At 50.1% G+C, this 21,892-nt stretch overlaps 1 protein-coding gene across 1 annotated transcript in view; it reads left to right on the top strand.

Annotated features, from left to right (window-relative positions):
• The window catches only part of LOC129710151 (peptidyl-prolyl cis-trans isomerase FKBP10-like), a 23,948-nt gene extending 2,637 nt beyond the window's left edge, over window positions 1-21,311 (top strand). Inside the window, 10 exon segments of the mRNA XM_055656920.1 lie at window positions 778-886; window positions 888-927; window positions 1,360-1,549; window positions 4,492-4,637; window positions 5,566-5,755; window positions 12,603-12,748; window positions 14,904-15,093; window positions 17,188-17,330; window positions 19,049-19,212; window positions 19,877-21,311. Of these exon segments, the coding sequence (XP_055512895.1) occupies window positions 778-886; window positions 888-927; window positions 1,360-1,549; window positions 4,492-4,637; window positions 5,566-5,755; window positions 12,603-12,748; window positions 14,904-15,093; window positions 17,188-17,330; window positions 19,049-19,212; window positions 19,877-20,065 (1,507 nt within the window). The 3' untranslated portion in view covers window positions 20,066-21,311.
• The last annotated feature ends 581 nt before the right edge of the window (window positions 21,312-21,892 follow it).

Raw genomic sequence — 21,892 nt, 5'->3', positions numbered from 1 at the left:
CCATTCAATCATGCTGATCTAGCTTTCCCTCTCAACCCCATTCTCGCGCTTTTCACCCATAACCCTGACACTGAAACTCATCCAGAAATTTAATCTCCGAGTTTAAAAGTGTCCATTGACTTGTCCTCCACAGCCGTCTGTGGCAATGAATTCCACAGATTCATCACCTCAGATAGACGCAGAATGCTGGAGTAACACCGGCAGCATCTGTGGATAGAAGGAATGGGTGACGTTTCTGGTCGAGACCCTTCTTCATAGATGCTGCCTGGCCCGCTGGGTTACTCCAGCATTTGATGTCTGTCTTCGGTTGTAAACACAGCATCTGCAATTTCTTTTTTCCATTGCAACTAATGAAAAACCTCCTCCCCCCTCCAACCCCCCACCAACTCAATCCATCCCCCCTCCTACTCCCCCCCGCCCCCCATAGCCCCCCTCCCTCCAAACACCCACCCCCCTCCAGCCGTACCCCCAAACCGCCATCAACGACCCCCTCCCACACCCCCTCCAGCCCCCCCACCCCCATCCACACCCCCCCCCCCTCCAGCACCCGTGAAACTCCCTCCAACCCCCTTCCCGTCCTCCAACCCCTCACCACCCCCCCAAGAACCCCTCCCCCCTCCCCCCCCCCATCCCCCCCCCACCCCTCCCCCTCTCCTTCTCCCTCCCCCCCCTCCCCCCCCCCCCCCCCTCCCCCCCCCCCCCCCCCCCCCGTGACTAGGCGAGGGGCCCTCTATGGAATGTAGCTAACCGGAATTTTAATTGTAATTTATTTTTTAGCTATGACCGGAAATCCACCTTCAACGTACAGGTGGGAAAAAGCCCGGCTGATCCCGGGAAATGGACAAAAGCCGTCCTGGGAATGTGCGGGTCAACGAACGACGCCGCATGTAATTCCCCCACATCTGGCTTATGGCAGCCAGGGAGTCGGTAAGGCAGTGCCCCCCCCCCCCTCGAACCTCTCCTGCCCCCCTCAACACCGCCCCCCCCCCCCCCTCCCATCCCCACCAGTCCCCCCCCTCCCACACCCCATCCATTGCTCTTCACACCCTCCCCTCTTCAAAGGCTTGGATCCTAAACCACACCACATGGGGCCTCTGGCAACCAGGGAGATACTAAGGTAGCTCCCCCCCCCCCCCCCCCCCTCACTCCCACCTCCCCCTTCACCCTCCCCCAATTACCATGCCCTTTCTGTGGGTCTGATGAAGGGTCTCGACCCAAAATCATCACCTATTCCTTTTCACCAAAGATGTTGCCCGACCCTCTGAGTTACTCCAGCATTTAGTATCTTTTTGTGTGTGTGTGGCAAACCAGCACCTGCAGTTCCTGGTGTCTGAAGGATGTGCTCTGATTTGCCCACAGATAACGTCATCCCCCCAGATGCCACCCTCTACTTTGACGTTGTCCTCCACGACATCTGGAACCAGAAGGACAAGGTGCAGACCAAGACCGAGTACAGACCGGCCACCTGCAACCGTACGGTGCAGAACTCCGACTACATCCGCTACCATTACAACGGCACTCTGCTCAACGGCACGCTCTTCGACTCAAGGTAGGCCAGGGATGTGTGGGTCAGTGCTCAGCATGTTGCACTCACCATGTGTGTGTGGGACGTAACTCCCTGGTCCTAGTGTGTCAGGGACTGGGCTGCAGAATCCCAGATGGCAGTACTAGCCCTGTCCCATGGTACGAGTTCATTCCAAGAGCTCTCCCGAGTTTAAAAAAAAAAAAAAAATTCGTGGTAAGCACGGAGAATGAAGGTAGCGGGTACGTCGGAGCTCGGGGGCGTCTCTTTGCGCTAACGGCAGGTACTCGGGAAGACTCGCTAACGGCAGGTAAGCTCGGGAAGACTCGTGAAGATTTTTCAACATGATGAAAAATGTCCACGAGAGCCCCAAGTACCGATGAGTGGCCATTACCGAAAATCTCCGAGTTCAAGTCAGGGCAAACTCGGGAGAGCTCTTGGAATGAATTCGTACACAGAAAGTAAGGTGCAGGAGTAGGCCATTCGGCCCTTCGAGCCTGCACCGCCATTCAATATGATCATGGCTGATCATCCAACTCAGTATCCTGTACCTGCCTTCTCTCCATACCCCCTGATCCCTTTAGCCACAAGGGCCACATCTAATTCCCTCTTAAATATAGCCAATGAACTGGCCTCAACTACCTTCTGTGGCAGAGAGTTCCAGAGATTCACCACTCTCTGTGTGAAAAATGTTTTTCTCATCTCGTCTCGATAAAGGATTTCCCCTTTATCCTTAAACTGTGACCCCTTGTCTTGGACTTCCCAAATATCGGGAACAATCTTCCTGCATCTAGCCTGTCCAACCCCCTAAGAATTTTGTAAGTTTCTATAAGATCCCTCCTCAATCTTCTAAATTCTAGCGAGTACAAGCCGAGTCTTTCCAGTCTTTCTTCATATGAAAGTCCTGACATCCCAGGAATCAGTCTGGTGAACCTTCTCTGTACTCCCTCTATGGCAAGGTGCGAAATCCTTCCTCAGACTCCACTACTATGTCTCCTGCTCACATCGAGTAGACAGCAAGAAACCTTCCTATATCCATGCCCCAAATCATTTCATGCACCCGATGTACAAGTAGAAACAAGGAACTGCAGATACTGGTTAATACACAAAAGGACACAAAGTGCTGGAGTAACTGAAGAAGGGTCTCGACCCAAAACGTCACCTATTCCTTCTCTCCCGACCCGCTGAGTTACTCCAGCATTTTGTGTCTATCTGCGGTGTAAACCAACATGTGCAGTTCCTTCCTCCATATCTCTGGAGAACCCATGGATACCTATGAAGAAGGGGCTCCATCTGACACGTCACCTATCCATGTTCTCCACACATGTTGCCGGACCCGCTGAGTTGCTCCAGCACTTTGTTTCTTTCCACTGATGTCAGTTTATACTGGCCTTTGAGGACCAGAATGGAAATGGAGTGTGACCTGCATCCTGGCGTTGTTTGTTGAGATGGGAGTGAGAGGAACAAGGATGGCGTTGAAACACTACGGTGGTGAGAGCCATCCAGTGGCCAAGGATATCAGGTTTCAGTGCTACGTCCTGCAGCTGTTTATCTTTGACTTTTGGTGACTGCCGCTGTGGATGGTGAGATGGGCCAGCAATCACAGAGGCAGGATGGAGCTGGGCTGAGAGAGGCTCTGACGGGAGGCCGGTGTTTAGCTTCGTGGCAGCTCTGTGTACCAGCACAGGAAGCCATTCTGCCTTTCACTCTGTTAGTCTCAGCTCCTGGTGTTTGGTCTGTAAACTTTGAGAAAGTTGGGTGGACATGGATCATTTACTCTGGAGACTCAGAGGCCTGATAGAAGTTTATACAATTACGAAGGGCATTTTGGGCCTTTAGTTCAGTTTGTAGATTAGAGGGATAGCATGGCAACAGGCCTTTCAGCCCACCGAGTCCATGCCGACCAACAATCACCCGCACCCTACTTCCATTTGATCCCTGTTTCCCATCCAACACTGGGGAAAATTTACCAAAGCCAATTAACCCTCAAACCCGCACGTCTTTCGAATGTGGGAGGAAATCGGAGCACACGGAGAGAGCCAACTCAGTCACAGGGAGAATGATCAAACTCTGTACAGACAGCACCCGTAGTCAGGATGGAACCCGGGTTTCTGCCGCTGTAAGGCAACGGCTCTACCCACTGCTCCGCCATGCCGTCAGAGTCTTCCCATTGGTGGGAATGTCGAATTTTGGAAGGCGTAGCTTTAAGGTGAGGGGGGGGGAAAGAGCAGGCAAATGGGACTGGTGTAGCTGGGACATGTTGGCCGGTGTGGGCAGGTTGGGCCGGAGGGCCTGTTTCCACACTGTATCACTCTATGACTCTACTCCTTTTCTCCAGAGATGCTGCCTGTCCCGCTGAGTTACTCCAGCTTTCTGTATCTATCCATGGGGGCAAGATTACTGTAAAAGCTTCCAGCCCCAGCAGAAATGATAGAAGCACTCAGCATGTTAATTGGAGAATATTCTGTTGAAAAATTCTATTTAAACTCGTTTGCCTCTGTGAGGCTAAAGTGGTGGGGTTTGTTATCAGGGGGGGGCGGGGGGGGGACACAACAGATGGGGAAACTGGATAAACTGGATAAGGAGAGGGAGGAGTTCATGTCATAAGTGATAGGAGCAGAATTAGGCCAATTGGCCCATCAGATCCACAGTTATTCAACCCCATGGCTGATCTATCTCTCCCTCCTAACCCCATTCTCCTGCCTTCTCCCCATAACCCCTGACACTCGCACTAATCAATTCAAGAAGGAAGGAGGGGGTGGGGAGACTGGGGGGGTGGCCACAGACCGGAGGGGCGGAATGTGCCGTAGATCCATGTGAGGTGAAGCCCATGGACTTATCTGTTTCCCCCCCTCTCACCCTCAACTCCCCCCCCCCCCCCCCCCACCACCCATCTCTCGGCAGTGGGTTGGGGCTTCTCTGACACCCCCTCCCCCCCACCTGACTACTTGCTCCTTCCCCTCCCACAGCCGCGATCGGATGAAGACGTACGATACGTACATAGGAATCGGCAGCTTGATCAAGGGCATGGAGGAAGGTCTACTGGGAATGTGTGTGGGGGAGAGGAGGACCATCACCATCCCTCCCTTCCTGGCCTACGGCGAAGCTGGATATGGTAAGTCAAAGCCCAAAGACCAACCCAACCGTGTAGCTCTGGGAGGCACCAGTTGAGCTTATTGTCACGTGTACCGAGGTACAGTGAAAAGCTTTTGCTGCGTGCAAAACCAGTCAACAGAAAGGACAATACGTGATTACAATCGAGGCATTAACAGTGTATAGGATGCACAATAAGTTCCACTCTTCACATTCTTGTCTCCCTCTCGTTAGCACATCTTCCCCAGCCAACAATGGGCCTTTGTGGGCTCCACCCATCTGTTGCCGGCCCTGCGTTGTTCTGGCCTTTTCCTGCCTCCAGTTTCCTCTCCTCTACTTTCTTTCTGAAGAAGGACCCCCAACCTGAAACATCACCTATTCCTTCTCTCCACAGATGCTGCCCGACCCGCTGAGTTACTCCAGCACTTTGCGTCTGTCTTCGTGGTAAACCAGCATCTGCAGTTCCTTCCTACACATAGTTGAGTCTGTCTCCTGGTGGAATTCAGCAGCGGAAAGACAGCACATGATTACAATCGAGCCGTCCACAGTGTACAGATACATGATACAGGAAATAACCTTAAGTGCAAGGTAAAGCCAGCAAAGTCCAATTAAGGATAGTCCAAGGGTCACCAATGAGGTAGATAGTAGTTTAGGACAAATCTCTGGTTGTGGTAGGTTGATTCAGTAACAGCCGGGAAGAAACTGTCCCTGAATCTGGAGGTGTGCGTTTTCACACTTCTGTACCTCTTGCCCGAGGGGAGAGGGGAGAAGAGGGAGTGGCCGGGGTGCGACTGGTCCGTGATCATGCTGCTGGCCTTGCCGAGGCAGCGTGAGGTGTCGATGGAGTCAATGGAAGGGCGGTTTGTTTCCCTGTGCTCAGGATATAGGGAGTAAAAGAATGAGCCCAGGCCTGTCCATGTGTTCTTCATCTGCCTCTGCTCTGTCGTTAGGGAGCAGCATTCCCCCCCAGGCCAGCCTCATCTTCGACACCTTGCTGTTGGATCTTCACAACCAGAACGACACCGTGTCCGTGGAGAACCAGGTCATCCCCGAGCCCTGCACCCGCAAGATCGAGTCTGGAGACTTCATCCGGTATCACTACAACGGCAGCCTGCTGGATGGAACCTTCTTCGACTCAAGGTGGGTCTTCCAATAACTCACTCATATCGTCTACGGATGAACATAGAAATATTGACAATAGGTGCAGGAGTAGGCCATTCGGCCCTTCGAGCCAGCACCGCCATTCAATATGATCATGGCTGATCATCCTAAATCAGTACCCCGTTCCTGCCTTCTCCCCATATCCCTTGATTCCATTAGCCATAAGATCTAAATCAAACTTTCTCTATGCATTCCTACAAGATCCCGTCTCATCCTTCGACATTCCAGCGAATGTAAGCCCAGTCGATCCATTCTTTCATCGTATAGTTGTTATTAACGATTAAAGCTGGGAATAGTGAAGGGCACAAGGTTTAAGGACAGCACAATGGTGCAGCGGGTGGAGCTGCTGCCTGGCAGCGCCAGAGACCCAGGTTCGATCCTGACCTCGGGTGCTGTCCGTGTGGAGTTTGCATGTTCTCCCTGTGACCGCGTGGGTTTCCTCCGGGGGGCCTACGGTTTCCTCTCTCGTCCCAAAGACGTGCAGGTTTGTAGGTTAATTGGCCCCTCTGTAAATCGCTCCATAACTAGTGTGAACGGGTGAATAATGGATGGTGTGGACTTGTTTCCATGACGTATCACTAAACTAACCCGAACTAATCTAAGCACAGACTCACTCTGTTCTCTGAGGTGATCTTGAAACATATCTGCAGCCATTGTAAATAAGAAACATTCTCCCTGGCAACCGGGACCTCACCAACTCTAATAACAAAGTCCATGTTACTGCACAGGGAGCTTGCTGCATGTAAACCGACTGCCACGATTTCTACGGGGGAAGAGTGACCACATTTCAAACATCATATCGCTGGTTGCACCGAGCTTTGGGATGTGCGGAGACTGTAGAAGGCAGTACAGGACTCCCCTGCCCCTTGCAACGTTTCCTATTGATCTGCTGGTCTGACAGTCGCGTTGCAACTCCTGCAGAGACTGTGTATCAGTCCACTGGGGAGGGGTCCCTGACCATCCTGTCCCCCCCCACCCACTACACCCCCACCCAGACCTACCTGTCTGTGGGCATCTACATGGTCACACCGGGGCCCAGAGCAAGCCTGAGCAACAGCTGGCAGCTCGGTGGCACAGCGGTAGAGTTGCTGCCTCACAGCACCAGAGACCCAGGTTCAATCCTGACCACGGGTGTTTGTACTTTCTCCATGTGACCTGCGTGGGTTTGCTCCAGCTGCTCCAGTTCCCTCCCACACTCCAAAGGCGTACAGGTTTGTAAGTTCATTGGTTTCTGTAAGTTGCAATAGTGTTAGTGTATTGTCCCGTGTGTGTGTGTGTGTGTAGGATAGTGTTAGTGTGCAAGGATTATTGTCCCTAGTGTGTGTAGGATAGTGTTAGTGTGCAAGGATTATTGTCCCTAGTGTGTGTAGGATAGTGTTAGTGTGCGGGGGTGATTATTGGTCGGGGTGGGTGAGGTGGGCTGAAAGGCTGCATCTCTCAAGTCTAAAGCACGAAGGAGTATTGTGATGGAACACTCTCACTTGCCCAAGATAGATACAAAGTGCTGGACAGGCAGCGTATCCAGAGAGAAGGAATGGGAGATGTTCTCAGTCTGAAGAAGGGTCTCGACCCGAAACGTCACCCATCCCTTCTCTCCAAAGATGCTGCCTGTCCCGCTGAGATGAGTATCCAGAATGTTGTGTCTACCTTTGGTTTAAACCAGCATCTGCAGTTCCTTCCTCAACTCTCACCTGCCCAGGTGAGTATGTCCACAGCAACTCTCAGCACCATCGAGCAAGGAGAAGCCTCGTGATTTGCAACTCATCGTCTCACCAGCCACTCAGCCTGGCTGTAGTGTGTGAGCCGTCCACAAATACACTGTGGTTGCTTGTCCAGACCCACCCACTGCCCCCGTCACAGAGACGGCCGTGGGCGCAGGGGCAGTAGGTGCTCAGGATCACCTCCATCCTGCCTTGGAAGCATGTTGCCAGTCTGTCACTGTGGTATCTAACTCCAGGAGTGCCCAGTCCAACAGCTGTGTGAGGTAGCACTATCGCCAGAGAAACTGCAGCAGATCCAGAGAATAGTTCAGCTCCACCTTCTCAATTAAAACAAGTTGTACACAGGAGTGAATATTCCAGGTATGCACCCCCCCTGGGCATTCCTTTTGTTTTAGTTTGCAACATTGTTGGGTGTGGAATGCCACGATTCAGCCTCGGTAATACTGAAGGGTTGATAACATATTTTGTGTCATCTCGAAGATGCAAGCCTGTCGGGACACCTCCCGGGTAAATCCGTGCATGTCCCGACTCCTCTGCAGCCTCCCTACACGAGTCAGTCCAGAACCAGGGGACACACAGTTTAAGAATAAGGGGTACGCCATTTAGAACGGAGACGAGGAAACACTTTTTCTCACATTGAGTGGTGAGTCTGTGGAATTCTCTGCCTCAGGTGGAGGCAGGTTCTCTGGATGCTTTCAAGAGAGAGCTAGATAGGGCTCTTGAAAATAGCAGTCGGGGGATATGGGGAGAAGGCAGGAACGGGGTACTGATTGGGGATGATCAGCCATGATCACATTGAATGGCGGTGCTGGCTCGAAGGGCCAAATAGCCTACTCCTGCCCCTATTGTCTATTGTCTAGATAAAAATCACATCTATACATCCCGACTTCTTTTGGGCGAGCAGATCTTATCCGTGATCTGTGAGAGTGGTGGATATGAGTATTGATGTTGGGAGAAGTTGGTCAGGCTGAGCTTCAGTGACGATAAGCTGAAGTGCTGTATCCTGGCTTGGTCGAAGGGTGGGAATATCAGGAATTTGCTGTCAATTTTTTTGTTTCTTTCCCGGAAAGGTTTTAAATTAAATTTTTAAACAAATGTACAATTTACAAGGGAAGGTAGAAAGCTTTTGTTGAAAAAACCCGGAACAGGTTTATAAAATTAAATTTTTAAACAAATTTATCTAAATTACAACCTCCTGCGGAAGGTAGAAGGCTCCAAACAATGGAAAAAACTTGTTCCCTAAACAAAATTATCAAATTTAAAATATGGAACATTTTTATCAGGACAGCCGACTGCTGTATATTATCGCAACCTGCCTGTGGTGACCCCGCGAATGGCCATCTTGGCCGGGCCCAGGAGCAGACCGACAGGGAGACCCCCCCCCCCCCCTCCCGACCCTCCCGCCTCTGTACCGAGTGCCCATAAATTGACAGCGTTGGACTAAAATGTAGCCTAAACTTGAGGAGCAGCCCCTTCAGATACTCAAACTCTGCAGTCACATTGGGAGTGTTCCTGGAATAGCCAGCCAGCCCAAGCTGTTCACTGTACCTCAGTACATGGGATAATATCCGACTAAACCCAAATGGTATATGGTATTATACAATGGTGTATGGACACGCTGATCTGTTCTGGAGTCAATGCCTACTATGTTCTGTTGTGCTGAAGCAAAGCAAGAATTTCATTGTCCTATCAGGGACACATGACAATAAACTCACTTGAATCTTGAATCTTGACCTCATCCCCTGCGAGGAGTTGGATCAGAAGTCCTCGTCAAATACTTTACTCAGAGAGTGAAGATCTCAAGTTAATGTAAGGGCAGAGTTCCATAGCTCAGTTTGTTTGTGGCTGTGAAGGACAGGGTGGTGCAGCGGGTAGAGCTGCTGCCTCACAGCGCCAGAGACCCGGGTTCAATCCTGACTACGGGTGCTGTCTGTATGGAGTCTGTACATTCTCCCCGTGACCTGCGTGGGTTTTCTCCGAGATCTCCGGGTTCCTCCCACACTCCAAAGACGTGCAGGTTTGTAGATTAATTGCCTTGATATAAATGTAAATAAATGTCCCTGGGTGTGTGTCGGTGAGTGTTAACGTGCGGGGATCACTGCTCGGTGCAGACTCGTTGGGGCCGAAGGGCCTGTTTCCACGCTGTATCCGTCCACTAAACTAAACTGTGAAGGGTTGATCCAATCCATCAGCGGTTGAGAATGTGAGCATTGTGTTGGTGATGGGGAGCAGATGCAGGCTCAGCAAGAACACACACATTCCTCTCCTCACTGCACCACCCGGCACACTGATGTGCTGCGAGGCATGGATAAAGAATGGAATGTGCCGGGAAACTGCCAGCAAGGCCAGACTTGCTCCACTCCCTTCCCACTCGAGTTGAGAGAGAGAGAGTTATGATTCAGGTCAGGACAAGCTCTGCGGCAGACAAGGGAACCTCGATCTAACACGTCTGGATTTGCTCGGGGGGGGCCTGCCCAGAGTCAGCGGGGGCGTGGGGAACATCTGAGATGGGGATTATACCTTCCAAATCCATCCCCAACGACCAACCCCAGTTAACAAGTTGCTGTGTGTCGGGAAGAACTGCAGATGCTGGTTTAAATCAAAGATAGGCACAAAATGATGGAGTAACTCAGCGGGACAGGCAGCAACTCTGGACAGAAGGAATGGGTGATGTTTCGGGTGGAGACCCTTCTACACACTGATGTCAGGGGGGTGGTCGGTACAGAGATAGAATGTTGCCAAGTTGCTACGTCAGTGTCACACTGCACTGGGTCTGCTGTCGAGGGGAAAGGGGAACAGAATTACAGCTTCCAGCCCAGTGGTCTGAAGTTTCATTTCTCTAATTTCAAATCACTCCTGCATTCCTCTCCCACCCCCCCCCCCCCCCCCACACCCCCTCATTCTCTCTCCCCCCTCCCTCCTCCCCGCGCTGGCATCCAACTAGATTTCAACTTGTAGACCTTGCTTTCCCCCTCTCTCCATCCCCTCCCCCTTCCCAGTTCTCCCACCACTGTTCCAGAGTACATTCCATCTCTGTACTGCCCACTCCCCTGTCACCAGTCTGAAGAAGGGTCTCAACCTCAAACGTCACCAATTCCTTCTCTCCCGAGATGCTGTGGTCAAAGGTGTCTATTGGGCCAATAGACAATATGTGCAGGAGTAGGCCATTCGGCCCTTCGAGCCAGCACCGCCACTCAATGTGATCATGGCTGATCACCCCCAATTAGTACCCCGTTTCTGCCTTCTCCCCATATCCTCTGACTCCGCTATCTTTAAGAGCCCTATTCAGCTCTCTCTTGAAAGCATCCAGAGAACCTGCCTCCACCGCCCTCTGAGGCAGAGAATTCCACAGATTTTGTGTCCATCTTTGGTGTAAACTGGCCTCTGCAGTTCCTTCCTCCTGGTTTAATGTATTGTTGATGATTGTCTATCTATCAGTAGTGCCGGGGTGACCAGACCATCAACAGTGCAAAGTGATGCAACAAAAACAAAGGAGATGAGTCCATCCTTCGAGCCAGCACCGCAATTCATTGTGATCAAGGCTGATTGTCCCCAATCAATAACACGTGCCTGCCTTCTCCCCATATACCTTGACTCCACTAGCCCCTAGAGTTCTATCTGACTCTCTCTTAAATCCATCCAGTGATTTGGCCTCCACTGCCCTCTGTGGCAGGGAATTCCATAAATTCACAACTCTCTGGGTGAAAACGTTTTTTCTCACCTCGGTCTTAAATGACCTCCCCTTTAATTCTGAGACTGTGTGGCCCCTGGTTCTGAACTCGCCCAACATTGGGAACATTTTTCCTGCATCTAGCTTGTCCAGTGTTTTTTATAATTTTATATGTTTCTATAAGATCACCCCCTCATCCTTCTAAACTCCAGTGAATACAAGCCTAGTCTTTTCAATCTTTCCTCATGTGACAGTCCCGCCATCCCAGGTAGTCCCGCTGAGTTACTCCAGCAATCTGTGTCTCTCTAAAAGGTGGACCTTGCCAGAAGTCGTGCGTTTCCACTGCTCACTGGGTTACAAACTATTGAGGAATTATGTTGGTCAGCCAGCCGGCTGGTGGAGATGGCATGATGTAGAAAAATAGAAAATAGGTGCAGGAGTAGGCTATTCGGCCCTTCGAGCCTGCACCACCATTCAATATGATCATGGCTGATCATCCAACTCAGTATCCTGTTCCTGCCTTCTCTCCATACCCCCTGATCCCTTTAGCCACAAGGGCCACATCTAACGCCCTCTTAAATATAGCCAATGAACTGGCCTCAACTACCTTCTGTGGCAGAGAATTCCAGAGATTCACCACTCTCTGTGTGAAAAATGTTTTTCTCATCTCGGTCCTAAAGGATTTCCCCTTTATTCTTAAACTGGGACCCCCTTGTCCTGGACTTCCCCAACATCGGAAACAATCTTCCTGCATCTAGCCTGTCCGACCCCTTAAGAATTTTGTAAGTTTCTGTAAGATCCCCCTCCTCAATCTTCTAAATTCTAACGTGTACAAGCCGAGTCTATCCAGTCTTTCTTCATATGAAAGTCCTGACATCCCAGGAATCAGTCTGGTGAACCTTCTCTGTACTCCCTCTCTATGGCAAGAATGTCTTTCCTCAGATTTGGACCTAGTCCTGGGTTGGCATCTCCAATGGCCTTGGTTGACCTTGGTCCCACAGAGTTTGCCCGGTGTATGTGGACAATGGACTGTAGCTCTCCATCCACTCTCTCCCTCCCAGCAGAGAGCAAAGACATCAATGAGCTTCACCATCGGGTGCTGCTCAGACCACTGGTCTCACCACCAACAAGATAAATGCCGAGCTAGATATGGGAAGATTGTGGTACATAGAACTAGATGGTATGTTTGTGTGAATATTGAAATATCTCCAGATAACGAATCAATGTAACGTTCTGTAAACTTGGTAATTGAACCACGCGGTCTTATTCCATTTTAAAATGTATTTACTTTTTTTTCCTTATCTATTTTTTTTTTTTTTTTAATTGTTGTTTTTCTTATTTTGTTTTATTTGTGGTGATGGTGTTGCACTGTTTTGTATAAAAATGAAGAAAAAACTTGGGCTTCAATGTGTTTGCAAATCTGCTCTTCACCCAGTTACTCGCGGAATCGAACCTACGACACCTACATTGGGATGGGCTACGTCATCGGCGGCATTGACCAAGGCTTAATGGGAGCGTGTATGGGGGAGAGACGGCGTGTGGTCATCCCACCGCACTTGGGCTATGGAGAGGGCGGGGCCGGTAAGACCACGCACTCACTGTCGCTACATGTTAAAGCAATTTAAATAACACCGCCTTCAATACTTTGATATCCTGAGACATCCATTTCCGCTCCTTTGAACGAGTACCTAGGATTTTTGCCGTCTACACACCTCGCTCTGGAAATTCCTCTTTACACTGCTCTGTCCCTTCTCTGAGCATCTGGTCTGATATCTCCACATCTGGTCTGATATCACATCCGGTTTGATATCACATCTGGTTCGATATCTCCACATGTGGTCTGAAATCTCCATATCTGGTTCAATATCTCCACATCTGGTTCACTACTCCACATCTGGTTCACTATCTCCACATCTGGTCTGATATCACATCTGGTCTGATATCACATCTGGTCTGATATCACATCTGGTCTGATATCACATCTGGTCTGATATCACATCTGGTCTGATATCACATCTGGTCTGATATCACATCTGGTCTGATATCACATCTGGTCTGATATCACATCTGGTCTGATATCACATCTGGTTCGATATCACATCTGGTTCGATATCACATCTGGTTCGATATCACATCTGGTTCGATATCACATCTGGTTCGATATCACATCTGGTTCGATATCACATCTGGTCTGATATCACATCTGGTCTGATATCACATCTGGTTCGATATCACATCTGGTTCGATATCACATCTGGTTCGATATCACATCTGGTTCGATATCACATCTGGTTCGATATCACATCTGGTCCGGTCCGATATCACATCTGGTCCGATATCACATCTGGTTTGATATCACATCTGGTTCAATATCTCCACATGTGGTCTGATATCTCCATATCTGCACATGTGATTTAATATCTCCACATCTGGTTCGATATCTCCAGATGTGGTGTGGTGTCACAGCTGTCTGCAATAGTGTTCACAAGAAGGAAAATCATTTTACTACATTAAATTGGATAAATGCAGGTCATTGTTGCATCCCAGATGTGCAAAGGGCAAATAAAGGTCCAGATTTTTACTTATTCTGACTCGTATTGAGGCCATTCAGCCCACCGTGCCCATGCCAACCCCTAACAGAGCAGCCCATCACTCCTGTTTCCCACTATCCTTGCCTACCCTGTCAGCCTGCAGATCACCCATCAAAGTCCCTTTGATTCTTTTACCATTTACCTCCACTAACTTAGATAGAAACATAGAAAATAGGTGCAGGAGTCGGCCATTTGGCCCTTCGAACCAGCACCGCCATTCAATATGATCGTGGCTGATCATCCAAAATCAATACCCCGTTCCTGCCTTCTCACCATATCCCTTGATTCCGTTAGCCCTAAGAGCTAAATCTAACTCTCTCTTGAAAACATCCAGTGAATTGGCCTCCACTGCCTTCTGTGGCAGAGAATTCCACAGATTCACAACTCTCTGGGTGAAAATGTTTTTCCTCATCTCAGTCCTAAATGGTCTACTCCTTATTCTTAAACTGTGACCCCTGGTTCTGGACTCCCCCAACATGGGGAACATTTTTCCTGCATCTAACCTGTCCAATCCCTTAAGGATTTTATACAGTGAATGGTTTACCCACCAAGCAAGCAGTGAGATGAAGCCAAACCACCTTGGCATGTTGGTTCTCTCTGGACTATTTCAATGTAATGCAGTTCTCCTGAATATCCTGGACAACATTCATATCACCCGACTGTTTATCTCGCTGTTGTTTGTGGGATCTTTCTATTCCCTACCGTTTAATGCATTGGAACAGTGACTATATATATAGAACCCAGCGTTGGTTGTGAAGTACTCTGGTATCCTGAGGCTACGGTTGCTGTCTGTACGGAGTTTGCACGTTCTCCCCGTGAGCTGCGTGGGTTTCCTCTCCCCGGTGCTCCGGTTTCCTCCTCCCACACTCCGAAAGACGTACAGGCTAGTGGGCTAATTGGCTTGGTAAAAAATGTCAATGGTCCCCGGTTTGTGTAGGATAGTGCTGATGTACGGGGATCGCTGGTCGGCGCGGACTCGGTGGGCCGAAGGGCCAGTTTCCGCGCTGTGTCTCTAAATTAAACACAAATATAAATGACACTGAACTTGCATTGACTTGAAGTGAAGTGAGCCCTGTCGCTCACTCTATATGTAGATGATGATGCTGTGCGGCATGCACCTGACCTTGTCTGAATTCCATCGACAGGCGACAAGATCCCAGGCTCGGCCGTCCTGGTCTTTGATGTCCACATCATCGACTTTCACAATCCAAAGGACCGGGTGGATGTCCAGTCCTACTACAAGCCGGACGGCTGTAACAAGACCTCGCAGCTCACAGACTTCGTCAAGTATCACTACAATGCCTCGCTGGTGGACGGCACCCAGCTCTACACCTCGTACGTTCCAACCCAGCTCTGCCGACTATGGCCTTGTGTCAGATGGGGACTGATTCGAGGGTCACGGTGGCAATGTATAAACACTGGCCTGTTGGCATCACCAGCCCTGAGCATGTGGTCAGGGCCAATAAATCCTTGCCAAGCAGTCATGAAGGCTTTTAGAGGGGAGAGAGTGGGGAGGGAGGGGTAGGGGGAGAGGTGGAAGAGGTGGAAGAGGGACAGAGGGGTAGGGGGAAGGGGGCGGAGGGAGAGAGGGAAGGGGGTGTGGGGGAGAGAGGGGGGGGGGGGGAGGGGAGAGAGAGAGGGGGAGGGAGGGAGAGAGGGGAGGGGGAGAGAGTTGTGGGGGAGGGGGGAGATGGGGTACTACCATGAGATACCACCTCCAGTTTAAATTCTATTTAGAATCTTTTGGAGGAAACCAAGAGCCAAGCACATTGGCCTTCATCAGTCAAGGTATTGAGTGTAGAAGTTGGGTGGTCATGTTACAGGATGTGTGCAGGAAGGAACTGCAGATGCTGGTTTAAACTGAAGATAGACACAGAATGCCTGAGTAACTCAGCGGGACAGGCAGCATCTCCGGAGAGAAGGAATTGTTGGACATTCCAGGTCAAGACCTTTCTTCAGACGTCTGAATAAGGGTCTCGACCTGAAACGTCACCCATTCCCCCGTCTTGTTACAGTTGTATAAGACATTGGTGAGACCATATTCAGAGAATTGTGTTCAGTTTTGTCTCATCAGCCTGTCATTGGAAAGATGCTGTCAAGCTGGAAAGGTACAGAGAAGATTTACGAGCATATTGCCAGGACTCAAGGGCCTGGGCTATAGGGAGAGGTTGAGCAGCTGGGACTCTATTCTTTGGAGCGCAGGAGGATGAGGGGTACTCTTACAGAGGTGTATAAGACCATGAGGTTGGGTAGACACACAGAGTCTCTTGACCAGAATAGAGGAATCGAGAATCAGAGGACATAGGTGTAGAGTATGAGGGGAAAGGTTTAATAAGAACCTGAGGGGTAACTTTTTCACACAAAGGGTGGAGAGTGTGTGGAACAAGCTGCCAGAGGAGGTAGTTGAGGCAGGGACTATTTAAGAAACATTTGAACAGGTACATGGATAGGGCAGGTTTAGAGCGATATGGGCCAAACATAGGACTAGTGTAGATGGAACATGTTGGCTGGTGTGGGCAAGTTGGGCCGAAGGGCCTGTTTCAACACACTGTGACTCTATAAGTGACCATATGTACCAGCCCCAACCATATTTACTCAGAGAGTGGTAGCTGTGTGGAATGAGCTTCCAGTGAAGGTGGTGGAGGCAGGTTCATTTTTATCATTTAAAAATAAATTGGATAGTTATATGGACGGGAAGGGAATGGAGGGTTATGGTCTGAGCGCAGGTATATGGGACTAGGGGAGATTATGTGTTCGGCATGGACTAGAAGGGTCGAGATGGCCTGTTTTCCGTGCTGTAATTGTTATATGGTTATATATGTGATAAGTAGCAGATTTGGGCACAAGGGTGGCAGCGGCATGGGATACCTGGTCAAACGGCCTCGGGCACTCGTGTCTGATGGCACCTGGCTGGGAAAGAGCAGTCAGCATCTCTGAATGGGCAGTCGGACAGGCCACACAACGGCACGGCGGGTATAGACCCGAGACCCAGCTTCGATCTTGACCTCGGCCGCTGTCTCTGTGGAGTCTCAATATTCTCCTCCTGACTGCGTGGGTTTCCTACAGGAGCTCCTGTTTCCTCCCACATCCCAGACACTTTTGGGTTTGAAGGCTAATTATCAACTCTAAGCTTCCCCAGGCGTGGATGGGAAAGTGGGATAGCATAAAACTAGTGTGTGGACGGGTGATCGATGGTCGGCATGGACTCGGTGGGCTGATGGGCCTATTTCCATGCTGTATCTCTAAAGTCTAATGGACCAACACAGGAGAGGCCGGGGAGAAATTAATATTGATCATTTGGTAATAATAGAGACAGCGCCTCCTAGCTGTAACTTTGAGTGTGGGCTGGAGCAGCTGCCTGTAACCAAGGTTTTTCCTTTGCCTTGTGTGTCGGACATTAATCCCTGGCCCTTTTGTTTCCACGCCTAGCCGGGATTATGATGTACCCCAGTCTCTGACGCTGGGCTCCAACAAGATGATCGCAGGGCTGAGCGAGGGGCTGCTGGAAATGTGCATTGGGGAGAGACGGATTTTGAAGATCCCACCACACCTTGGCCACGGAGAGAATGGAGGTGAGGAGCGCTGCTCTGGCACTGGGAGTAAGCACTTGTGATTGGAGCAGAAAACTGCTACTACCAGTCTCCGGGTCCTAGGGGATGTGGATATAAGCAATTAGAACCTCTTCATCCGTAGACCCGCATTGTCAACTCCATCTCGCTTCTCATCTCACTCCAATGAGTCATATCCTTCACAGAAGATAGCCAGCTCTCCCAGCTGCTGACCAGACCCAGTAAACTAGCTTCCCGACCAGGTAATCTGCCTTCCTAACCCAGTAACTTATTCAGGGTCTCTCTGGTTTAGTTGTTCCACAATCTGTGCCCCAACTCACTATGGCGGTAGCGGTAGAGTTGCTGCCTTTGTGCCCCTGTCCCACTTGGGAAACCTGAACGGAAACCTCTGGAGACTTTGCGCCCCACCCAAGGTTTCCGTGCGGTTCCCAGAGGTTTTTGTCAGTCTCCCTACCTGCTTCCACCACCTGCAACCTCTGGGAACCGCACTGAAACCTTGGGTGGGGCGCAAAGTCTCCAGAGGTTTCCGTTCAGGTTTCCTAAGTGGGACAGGGGGATTACAGCGTGAGAGACCCATGTTCAATCCTGACCTCGGGTGCTGTCTGTATGGTGTTTGCACGTTCTCCCCGTGACCACATGGGTTTTCTCCGGGTGCTCCAGCTTCCTCCCACAATCCAAAGACGTACAAGTTTGTAGGTTAATTGACTTTGATAAAATTGTAAATTGCAGGATAGTTCTAGTGTACGGGTTGATCGCTGGTCGGTGTGGACTCAGTGGGCCACAGGGCCTGTTTCTGTGCCGTATCTCTCAGGTCTAAAGTCTAATGTCCCTCAATGTTCCTTCCCATTAAGAACTGTCCTCTACGATGTATCACATCTCCAGCCAATGCTTCTATTTGTTCGACTGTCCGTTACCAAACCAACTTCCACAGTGGAGCAGGATGCGCAGTGGATGTGTGTGTTGTGTGTGACCTCTTTGTGTCCAGTTTGACCCTCACCCCAGGACCAGTATTTGTGCTGATTGTTCCTGCCTGTTGACACACTGGCCTATACTTAAATTATTCACTGGAATGTAGAAGGATGAGAGACCTTATAGAAACATGAAGAATTCTTAAGGGGTTGTACAGACTAGATTCAGGAAAAATGTTCCCGATGTTGGGGGGGTCCAGAACCAAGCGTCTCGGTTTAAGAAAACTTTTTCAGGCAGAGAGTTGTGAATCTGTTGAATTCTCTGTCACAGAGGGCAGTGGGGGCCAATTCACTTGATGTTTTCAAGAGAGAGTTAGATATTCTGTAGCTCTTAGGGCTAACGGAATCAAGGGATATGGGGAGAAAGCAGGAACGGGGTACCGATTCTGGATGATCAGCCATGATCACATTACCTATAAAATAGCTACAGGAATGGGCCATTCGTCCCTTCGAGCCAGCACCGCCATTCAATATGATCATGGCTGATCATCCACAATCAGTACCCCGTTCCTGCTTTCTCCCCATATCCCTTGATTCCGTTAGCCCTAAGAGCTAAATCTAACTCTTCTTGAAAACATCCAGTGAATTGGCCTCCACTGCCCCCTGTGACAGAGAATTCCACAGATTCACAACTCTCTGGGTGGGAAATTGAATATTGAATGTCGGTGCTGGTTCGAAGGGCCAAATGGCCTATTCCTGCACCTATTTTAGATGTTTCTATGTTTAACTGCTGTACCTCACCACCGCCCACAGCTGGGAATGTGCCGGGCAGCGCCGTGCTGGTGTTTGATGTTGAGTTGTTGGAGCTGGCCGACGGTGTCCCAGACGGATACCTGTTTGTGTGGAACGGAGAGGCGCCAGCCAAACTGCACGAGGAGCTCGACCTGAACAAGGACGGGGAGATCCTGTACGACGAGGTAAGTCATCTCACCAGTGTTAGATACAAAATGCTGGGGTAACTTAGCGGGGACAGGCAGCATATTGAAACATATAAGATTGATAAGGGCTTGGACACGCTAGAGGCAGGAAACATGTTCCCGATGTTGGGGGAGTCCAGAAACAAAGGGCCACAGTTTAAGAATAAGGGATAAGCCATTTAGAACGGAGACGAGGAAACACTTTTTCTCACAGAGAGTGGTGAGTCTGTGGAATTCTCTGCCTCAGAGGGCGGTTGGAGGCAGGTTCTCTGGATGCTTTCAAGAGAGAGCTAGATAGGGCTCTTAAAAATAGCGGAGTCAGAGGCTGTTTCCTCGTATGGGAAAAGGAAGGAACGGGGTACTGATTGGGGATGATCAGCCATGATCACATTGAATGGCGGTGCTGGCTCGAAGGGCCGAATGGCCTCCTCCCTGCACCTATTTTCTATGTTTCTATGTTTGTAATTCCCTCGTCTAAATCGTTAATCAAGAATATGTCAATCTCCATTTTTACAATGTCCAATGAATGGTGAATGGGAGTTGTGGGTGGGTGGGCCAGAGTGTTGGGGTCTTTAGTGGGGCTCCAGCCAGTGTTGGAGCGGGCATCTCGTGCCGCGGGCGTTCGGCGTTAACACTCACGCCTCTCGCTTTGTGCTTGGCTTAGTTTTCCAGCTACATCATGGCTCAGGTCAAGGTGGGCAAAGGACGTCTGTCTCCGACCGAGGAGCCTGACAAGCTGATCAAGGACATGTTTGGGAACCAGGACCGTAACAAGGACGGCAAGATCACCGCTGACGAGCTGAAGCTGAAGACGGAGGAGGACGGGGAACACAGCGTCAAGGATGAACTGTAAAGGCTTTCTGAAACAAAAAACTTTCCATAGTTTCTGGCAGCAGGTATCCTGCATTCACTGCACTGGTCAGAAAGGCTTCAGCTCCACTCCCTATCATCATGTCCCATTGGCCTTTCTTTGTCTCTCTTCAGTTATTCCTCTCCAGAGTGTCCCTCACCGGACCAATGAGACCCGGGTTCAATCCAGACTACGGGTGCTGTCTGTGTGGAGTTTGTACGTTCTCCCTGTGACCGCGTGGGTTTTCTCCGGGCGCTCCGGTTTCTTCCCACATTCCAAAGACGTGCAGGTTTGTAGGTTTAATTGGCTTCTGTAAAAATTGTTAAATTGTCCCTAGTGTGTAGGATAGTGCTAGTGTACGGGGTGATCGCTGGTCGGCACGGGCTCGATGGGCTGAAGGGCCTGTTTCTGCGCTGTATATCTCAAGTCTAAAGTCAGTGGAGATTGCCAACATTGAGTCTGGACAGTTCTCGGGGGAGGGGGGGGGGGGGGAGTTCTTTTCCCGATGTCCACACCATCTTCCCGCCCTCAACACACAACGTGCTGGGGGAACTCAGTGGGTCAAGCAGCATCTGTGGAGGCAATAGACTATCGACAATAGACAACAAGTGCAGGAGTAGGCCATTTGGCCACTTCGAACCAGCACCGCCATTCAATGAGATCATGGCTGATCATCCCCAATCAGTACCCCGTTCCTGCCTTCTCCCCATATCCCCCTGACTCCGCTATTCTTAAGAGACAGACAACATCTTGGATGGAAACCCTTCCTTACATTGAACCAGTCTGAAGAAGGGTCCCGATCCGGAAGGTTGCCTGTCCATTCCCTCCACAGATGCTGCCTGACCCGCTGAGTTCCTCCAGCACTTTGTGTTTCACTCAAGGTTCTAGCATCTGCTGTTTCTTGAGTCCAAGGTGCAACCTCTTCTTATTGCTGAGCTTGTAGACTCGAGTGGTTACCAATGGGCCATGGCTGACGTATTATCTGCTGACTGCCTTTGCTGTTATGCTGCAGGTTACCTTCTTGTGTCTGTGATGTTTTTTTTGTCCAGTTTTCTATGGATTTGTTTGGTGTTTTTTTTGCCTCGTGTGAGCAGATGTTGTACAAAGTATTTCAGATGGCCTGGTTTCGTTGGAACGAAGGTTGCTTGTTTACCTTGACAAGTCGGCGCTGTGTCGCTAGGAATCACGGGGGGAGAACTAACTCTGTGTCTGAGAAAGTTTAAATAAATGGTTTGGTACAAAACAAAAAGTGTGTGGCTGTGTTGAACTCTTAGATTTGACCAGGTTCGACATGTATTGGTTGTAGCCGCACTGCAAGGGCTCTCCTGGGTCCCAGCTCCGGGCCAGGTGTGGTCCAGGTAATGTGCCCAGGTAAGGCCCTCACCCTCCTGACTGACACATGGCATTTTACCGACTCAGATATACAGAACATCAAACAGCACAGCATAAGAAACAGGCCCTTCGGCCCGCAATGAGTGTGCTGAACACTATGCCAACACCAACTCTACCGGCACATAATCCATAACCCGCCATCCCCTGCATATCCATGTGCCTGTCCAAATGTCTTCTAAACACCACTATCATAGAAACATAGAAACATGGAAAATAGGTGCATGAGTAGGCCATTCGGCCCTTCGAGCCTGCACCGCCATTCAATATGATCCTGGCTGATCATCCAACTCGGTATCCTGTACCTGCCTTCTCTCCATACCCCCTGATCCCTTTAGCCACAAGGGCCACATCTAACTCCCTCTTAAATATAGCCAAATGAACTGGCCTCAACTACCTTCTGTGGCAGATAGTTTCACAGATTCACCACTCTCTGTGTGA

The sequence above is a fragment of the Leucoraja erinacea genome, chromosome 27, assembly GCF_028641065.1.
Source record: "Leucoraja erinacea ecotype New England chromosome 27, Leri_hhj_1, whole genome shotgun sequence".
NCBI classification, from domain to species: domain Eukaryota; kingdom Metazoa; phylum Chordata; class Chondrichthyes; order Rajiformes; family Rajidae; genus Leucoraja; species Leucoraja erinaceus.
The sequence above is the reverse complement of the archived record's forward strand: the minus strand, read 5'-3'. Positions and strand labels throughout refer to the sequence as shown.